Below are 8,115 nucleotides of genomic sequence, written 5' to 3' on the forward strand. Positions count from 1 at the left end.
TTATTCCAGGTAGCCATTTGGTTTGTATCAGGAGAAAGTGAACCTCCAAGAGTTTAGTATCTGCCAAGTCTGGAATCATTAGCTCGAGTCAGTAAATCCGATGCGCGACGTACTTCACAGTGACTGTTTCCGAGTTTTGTCAATGCCTCTCCTCCGCGGGATGCTGGGTGCAGCATCTCCGGGACACCCTTGCATGTGGTTTTCCTTTTTCTTCTTTTTTTTTTTGCTGGATTAACTGTATTACCGTATTATTTCCTCTTTTTCACCTCTTCTGTGGCCTTCCATTTTATTTTATTTTATTTATTTATTTATTTTTGCGGTACGCGAGCCTCTCACTGTTGTGGCCTCTCCCGTTGCGGAGCACAGGCTCCGGACGCGCAGGCTCAGCGACCATGGCTCACGGGCCCAACCGCTCCGCGGCACGTGGGATCTTCCCGGACCGGGGCACGAACCCGCGTCCCCTGCATCGGCAGACGGACTCCCAACCACTGCACCACCGGGAAGCCCTGACCTTCCATTTTAATCATTCATAAGTCCTTTCAGAATATCTTCAGAGAGTTCCATGAGGGGACGTTCTGGAGATGGAAAATCCAAGGGAGGAAGACTGGATATTGGAATATCCTTGGCTTTTGCTTTTTAGAAGTCTGGCCTTTTCAGCCTTTAGCTGTTTATTTTCGCTCCTTAATCTTTCATTCTCAGCCACGAAGAATTCCACATGCCTCTTCGAATCTGCAATTTGGGTTGCCTGCTCCTCTATAATTGTTTTATCATCTCTTGGGGCTTTGCTTCCAATGCACAGCTCTGTTGGCTTGCTCTTCTGCTGAGGTAAAAATAGTAGTGTGTCTGGATCCCTGTCAAAGACCCCCTGAATTTCAGGCAAGTGTTTCTCTGTGGAAGGGCTGTAATTCTGAGAGAGCAGGGGGCTCTGGCTGTCTGCGTCCTCAGCAGAGGGTCTGTGAGATGCCTGTAGCTGGGCAGCGGCATCCTTGTCTGTGCTCTGCTGGGCTTTCAATCTTTCCTCCCGCTTTGCCCTCTTCCATCTCTCCTGGATGAGGAGAAGCTGTTTCATGTGACTATCCCTTTGCAGTTCCAGTGATAAATGAGCCTGCTCAGACTGTGTCAGCTTCATAGCTTCAGAAAGATACGCTGCAGCCTTTTTGTGACAAGAAATAGCCTCTTCGTATTTTCCTGCAGCTACTAAACGGTCTGCTCGTCTGCTCTGATGAGCCAGGTTGAGGGGTCCTTCCATTATTTCCAGAGACCCCGGGGTAAGCGGCGGCCTGAGGAAGGGGAGCGAGGGAGCCCGGGCACATGGAGGGTAACAGCTGGAGAGCGCGACTCAGCGGCTGCGACTCTGGCCCCACTCCGCGTCCCGGGAGCCAGCGCGGGAGCAGAGGGAGCCGGCTAATGTTTTTAAACCTCCCTTTTGTTTAGGAGAAAAGTTGGAGGAATCAAAGAAAACCCCCTTGGAAGTAGTATGTTTTGAGTTAATCTGACAACTAAGGGAAAACAAATGCTATAAAAGAAACAGTCTTACGGATCACAAATGGACAGCTTTAGGAGAAGCTAAAGAGGACATACAAAAGGTATTTGAAATGAAATTTCAGAGAGAAAAACTCTCTAAGGCAGGAATGTCTTCGGCCCAGAAATCTAAACTGGGTGCCAGGAATCTGGACAAGAACCCAGGAGGTCCGAAGTGAAGGAATTAAGGGCTCAGTGACTGGGGGCTGCTGAATGATACTTGAGAGAATTTCAGTCTGCTTAGAGGTTAACTCAGGTAATACCTCACAGGATCTCAAGTCTGGCGTCTTGTTGATAATGTTGGAGGTATATTGGTGTGGAATTTGTGGTACCCAAACAAGGGCGCGTGACTCAAAGCCACTCTTAACCACAGCCGCTGCCAGAAACCCAAGCCTCTGCTCACCCAGAATCACACCCACAGACTGCTCTGCGCAGACCCCATCAGGCCCAGTCCCCAGCCAGGCCTCCTCTCCAAGCTTCTACCGCCGCCTCACTTTGCCATCAGCAGACCCCTCATCTTCCCCGCCCAAGTCCTCATCTTCAAACACGTGCTTCTCCCGGCTCCTCTGATGCTGCACTTTGCTGAGTTTTGCTCCAGCTTCTCTTGCTGATCTGCAGAATCGGTTGCAGGCTTCTCCCTGTTTCCCTTAGACACATGCATGCCTCCTAAATGCTGGCTTCCAGCGTGGCTCTAGGCTCTCTCCTCTCCTCTGCCCTCTCTCCCCGCGTGACCCCCTCCTGTCTCATGACTTACATACTAAGCGTTCCCAAAAGGATTCCTCAGAGCGCTCCAGCCTCCCGACCCCTCCGTCTAACTGCCCATTGACGACCCCGCCAGGAGGCATGTTTTGCTTTAAAGGTGATGTGTCCTAAGGGCAACTCTGGATTCCTTCAGCCCTGGTAAACCAGTGCCTCTCCCAGTCTCAGCATCTCAGTAACTTGTGGCACGGTTCAGCCATCTGCTCAAGCTGGAAACGTGGCCACCAGCCAGGATCCCTCCCTTGTGCTCACCGCCCACGCCCGAGGCAGGGCCTGTTGTTTCGACGTCGTACGTCTCAGCCCCAGCCTCTCTCCACACAATGCTCTGAGTCACCCGCACGCCTCGCCTCTCTGTGCCCAGTGACGTCCTTACTGGCTTCATTTCCACTGCTGCCCGTGCTTAACATCATCTCCGCAAAACTGACGGAGTAAACTTTTAAGAAAGAAACTCCTGGAAATTAGAACGGCTTTTTGACCTAAATGGGAAGGAAATCCAAAAAAGAGGGGATATATGTATACATATGGCTGATTCACTGTGCTGTACAGCAGAAACTAACACAACGTTGTAAAGCAGCTCTACTCCAATAAAAATACATTTCAAAAAAGTTGAAAGGAAATAAGCATATTTCAAATGCTTAAAATAATAAAATGGATTTTAACAACTTCAGGGATACACGGAAAAATAATTATTTCACTATGGAAATTGTCAATTGCAAAAGTGTACAAAACTAACTACAAATACAACCTTTTTTTTAAAATAAATTTATTTTATTTATTTACTTTTGGCTGCGTTGGGTCTTCGTTGCTGCACGCTGGCTTTCTCTAGTTGTGACGAGCGGGGTCTACCCTTTGTTGTGATGCGCTGGCTTCTCATTGCGGTGGCTTGTTGCGGAGCATGGGCTCTAGGCACGCGGGCTTCAGTAGTTGTGGTACGTGGGCTCAGTGGTTGTGTCTCACGGGCTCTGGAGCGCAGGCTCAGTAGTTGTGGCTCGCGGGCTCTAGAGCGCAAGCTCGAAGCTGTGGCGCACGGGCTTAGTTGCTCCGCGGCATGTGGGATCTTCCCGGACCAGGGCTTGAACCCGTTTCCCCTGCATTGGCAGGCCGACTCTTAACCACTGTGCCACCAGGAAAGTCCCAATATTTTCAGTTGTGTAGAAATGAACAAGTTTATACAAGATTTCAAGGGAGGGCTGTGGGAGGGAGGCTCAAGAGGGAGGGGATATATGTATACATATATCCCTAGCTATATTCACTTTGCTGTACAGCAGAAACGAACACAACATTGTAAAGCAATTATACTCCAATTTTAAAAAAAACCATTTCAAGAGAGAACATATAACAGAAAACTTGGACGGAAATTCATTTGATGGAAATTATTCATCTTTTAAATTTATAGAATTTGCATAGGCACCGTTTTATCTCCTTTCATTTAAAGAAATAATTTCTGTTACAATAATTTAGGCTTTGAAATCGTAGCTGCCATTTTAAAAACAGCAGTACATGCAAGCAGAATTTCCAGATTCAAAGCTTAACAGGGTTTTTGCCAAAGGTCACCAAAGCCTTTTGCATATAAGCTATCAAAATAAGACTCCTGAATAAAAGAACTGCCTGAAATGATCTAATCAAGTAAAAATTGTTCAACTAGTGTTCATCCTTTGCTAGGATATAAAAAGAAAATTAAAATCTCAGAATGGTTTCATATACCTATGGACTTTGGTCAATTTACTTTTAAAAACAAACCAGCTACCCTCCTTAGCCTTTCCTGTACTAGCCTGGAAATTTAAATGGCTTTTAACAGTTTCAAGGATACATGGAAAAGTGATTCTCTTACCCTTGCGATTGTCACTAATTTTTCTTTTGAACTTGCAGAAGTTTCCCTATTAACACGAGAGACTCCAGAACCAAATAATCTTTTAAAAATGGAAAACAGATTGCTTTATCACAATGCCTAAAACCTTCTCATTACATCTCAGATAAGATCCACATGGCTTTCCTACGAGGCCCTGCGTGGTCTGGCCTTTCCCTTTCTCTCAACTTTATCCTATCCTGCTTCTTCTGGAACTCCACCAGCACCAGGCACACTGGCTTCCTCTGGGTCCCGGAGACACTCTCTACTTTTCCCCTTAGTGGTGGTGGTGGATGTGGTGGGGAGTTTTGGTTTTGCCTCAGGACCTTTGCACAAGCTCTTTCCTCTGTCCAGGGACACATTCCCGTCCACCTTCTGCCGACTGCATCTCATCTTTCAGGGTTTATCCCAAATACACACCACCTTCCCGGAAAAGCCTGGCAGGAAGAGGGTCCCGTAGAGCAGCATGGGCACATAGGCAAATAGTCAGCAAATCATCTCTCTTTAAAAGTAAATCAGGGATTTCCCTGGCGGTCCAGTGGTTAGGAGTCGGCGATTCCACTGCAGGGGTCCTGGGTTGGATTCCTGGTCGGGGAGCTAGGATCCCACAACCCGTGCGATGCAGCAAGAAAAAAAAAAAAAAAGTAAATCAATATCTTAAATTTCCTGTCTGGTTGGTAAAGTAACACTTCCTGTCTTGTCTCTTCATCAATTCCTTGAGGGGTGGCTTTGGCTGAGCACCCTGGGGACAGTGGTCATTGGCAGAGAAGCTCTGTGGGATCAGCTCACATTCTTTCAGCTGCCAGGGCCTTGCTAGTGTGTGGTTGGACTTTCCAAGCTCTGCTTTCTCCCCTTGACATGTGTCAGTCAAGCCCCCTCTCTTGGGTCAGGTTCCCTGCGAGCAGATGGAATTCTCGTGCAAGTGGTAGCCTGGGAGAGTGCTGTTAGGAGGGATTTGTAGGGAGGTGAGTGAAATAGGAGAGGGAAGGGGGGCAGCTAAGAAGAGACGTGGTTTCAGCTGAAGTCTCACCTCAGCCTCACACCACAGACGCTCTGGAACATGAATAGTAGCAACGAGTTGTCCTCCTTGAAGCAGGGGGTCCAGTCTCCTTTTGAAGCAAGACGAATAAAACACAGAATGGGAGGAAATATTGAAAATCATATATCTAATAAGGGGTTAATATCCAGAATATATTAAAAAAACTTCTACAACTCAACAACAAAGACAACCCAATTTAAAAGTGAGCAAAGGACTGAACAGACGTTTCTCCAAAAAAGATACACAAATGGCCAATAAGCCCATGAAAAGATGCTCAGCATCACTGATCACGAGGGAAATGCCGATCAAACCATAGAAAGAGGCCACCTCACACCCATTAGGATGGCTACTATAAAACACTTCAACAAAACAAAACCAAAAACAGAAAATAACAAGTATTGGCGAGAACTTGGAAAAATCGGAACCCTTGTGCACTGTTGCTAGGAAGGTAAAATGGTGCAGCCACTGTGGAAAACATTATTCAGCAGTTCCTCAAGTAATTAGAAACAGTATTACCATGTGATCCAGCAGTTCCATTTCTGGATATAGGAGGTATATAGGTGTACAGATGTTCAACAGAATTGGAAGCAGGGTCTTGAAGGGATGTTTGCACACCCACATTCACAGCAGCATTATTCACAAGAGTCAAAAGGTGGAAGCAACCCAAGTGTCTATCGATGGATGAACGGATAAAGAAAATGTGGTCTATACGTGCAGTTGAATATTATGGAGCCTTAAGGGAAGGAAATCCTGACACACGCCATGACATGGATGAACCTTGAGTACATTGTGTTCAGTGAAATAAGCCATTCACAAAAGGATAAATGCCATGTGATCCCACTTACATGAAGTACCTAGAGTCGTCAAGTTCACAGAGACAGAAAGTAGAGTGGTGGTTACCAGGCGCTGGGGCAAGAGCAGGGAGTGGGGAGTTGCTATTTCATGGGGACAGAGTTTCAGTTTTGCAACATGGATAGAGTTCTGGAGACTAGTTGCCTATCAAAGTGAATGCACCTAACATTACTGAACCACACGCTTAAAATGGTTTACATGATTTTTTTTTTTTTAAGATGATGTTGGGGGTAGGAATTTATTAATTAATTAATTTTTTTTGCTGTGTTGGGTCTTCGTTTCTGTGCGAGGGCTTTCTCTAGTTGTGGCAAGCGGGGGCCACTCTTCATCGCGGTGCACGGGCCTCTCCCTATCGCGACCTCTCTTGTTGCGGAGCACAGGCTCCAGACGTGCAGGCTCAGTAGTTGTGGCTTATGGGCTTAGTTGCTCCGCGGCATGTGGGATCCTCCCAGACCAGGGCTCGAACCCGTGTCCCCTGCATTAGCAGGCAGATTCTCAACCACTGCGCTACCAGGGAAGCCCGGTTTCCATGATTTTAAAAAGGAATCCTGTGGTATTGGTAGAGAAAAAAAAAGTTGCAAAGTAACAGGTCTGTAAGTACAAATTGACATATTTTCTTAAAGCCAGCTGTACTCTTATAGTAATTAGTAGTAGTATATTATTTAAATTGGGGGGGTGTTTTATTATCTATTCTGTAATAAATTTTAAAAGACAATCGCTAGATTAGAAACGTAGAAGGAGATTTCGATCCTTCGGGGTGGCATTTGCATTTTTAGAATCCTCAGGTGTCCTACAATGGGAATTTCTCCTGGGTGCAGTGCATCCAGCCCAGCCTTGCCCATGCAGACCCTCCAAACAACATTTGCATGTTTCAGTATTGGCTTGGTTACTGGGTGTTTCCTGAATGAATGTCCCAATTCCAGATGAAAAAGACTTCCTCAGAAAGCTGGCTTCATCCCGAGGGGTTCCTCCTGAGGTGTCACATGGAGCAGGCGGGTTCCTCGGACAGAGAGCAGGGTAACTCGGGGAGAACCAGAGCACTTACTCTTTTCCAATTTCACTTCTGTACAATCTGACTTCATTGTAAACCACAACTTCCATAGAGGCTCATTTATCCATTCAACATTTATTGAATGCCATCTCCCTGCAAGCCACTTGAAAATAACTATTAAAAATAAGGACAGAGCTTTTCCTGAGTCCATTTTATTGAGGTATAACTTACATACAGTACAATTCACCCTTCCAGGTGTACGGTTCTGTGAGTTGACAAATGTATATCGCATAGCCACCGCCACAATCAAGATATAGGATATTTCTATCATCCCGAAGAGTTCTCTTGTGCCCCTTTGTAAACAAGCCCTCCCCTCCCCTCCAGGACCTGGCAACCACTAATCTGAATTTTGTCCCTATAGTTCTGCCTTTTCCAGTGTCCAGTAAATGAAATCACACAGTATGTAGCTTTCGTGTCAGGTTTCTTTCACTTAGTATAACGCTTTTGAAATTCATCCATATTGTTTCCTGATCAGTCATTCATTCCTTTTTCTTGCTGGGTAGTATTCCATGTCTGGATGTACCACAGCTTATTCATCCGTTCACTAGCTGACGGACCTTTGGGTTGTTTCCAGTTTTCAGCGTTATGAATAAGGCTGGGTGCACAAACATTTGCGTATGGGTCTTTGTGTGGACATAAGTTTTCATCTCTCTTAGATTAATACCTGGGAGTGGGATTGCTGGGTCATTTGGAGAGTGTATGTTTAAATGAATAAGAAACTGCCCAGATGTTTTCTAAAACAGCTTTTAGAAACACTAAACTAAACACTAAACTCTAAAACATGTTTGCATTCCTCCCAGCAATATATACAAGTTCAAGTCGTTCTGCATCCCTGCCGACCAGACAAAGCTTTTCGCAAGTATCAGCACCTTAATTACCTCAGACCTGCAGTAATCGCGTTCATTACGTCATCAGCAATATATGGCTGTATCTTTAAACTTCTCACTCTCTAAGCGGGGGCTCAGAAATATGCACTGCTTGGTTGTTTCCACGGTGCATGTATGTCTTTATAAAATAGTAATATAAAAGTGCCTTTATGATCTCATT

General features: G+C 45.7%; 1 protein-coding gene across 2 annotated transcripts; it reads right to left on the reverse strand.

The window, feature by feature from the left end:
- Positions 1–550: 550 nt before the first annotated feature.
- LOC112406619 (nuclear receptor-binding factor 2-like) lies at positions 551–1,313 on the reverse strand. 2 transcript variants are annotated; one of them, XM_024755540.1, is made up of 2 exons: positions 1,229–1,313; positions 551–1,146 (listed from the first exon to the last, which is right to left on the reverse strand). In XM_024755540.1, exons 1-2 carry the CDS (start codon positions 1,311–1,313, stop codon positions 551–553), a joined length of 681 nt encoding a protein of 226 aa, XP_024611308.1. The 2 variants fall into 2 exon arrangements, with proteins under 2 accessions (XP_024611308.1, XP_024611306.1); XM_024755538.1 differs by having other exon boundaries at positions 551–1,311.
- Positions 1,314–8,115: the final 6,802 nt, after the last annotated feature.

Source organism: Neophocaena asiaeorientalis, unplaced genomic scaffold (genome assembly GCF_003031525.2).
Source record: "Neophocaena asiaeorientalis asiaeorientalis breed wild unplaced genomic scaffold, Neophocaena_asiaeorientalis_V1.1 scaffold59, whole genome shotgun sequence".
NCBI lineage: Eukaryota > Metazoa > Chordata > Mammalia > Artiodactyla > Phocoenidae > Neophocaena > Neophocaena asiaeorientalis.

What these genes read in the sequence shown, in the direction of transcription:
- LOC112406619 (XM_024755538.1), bottom strand. Translation starts at nt 1,249, where the DNA reads ATGGAAGGACCCCTCAACCTGGCTCATCAGAGCAGACGAGCAGACCGT.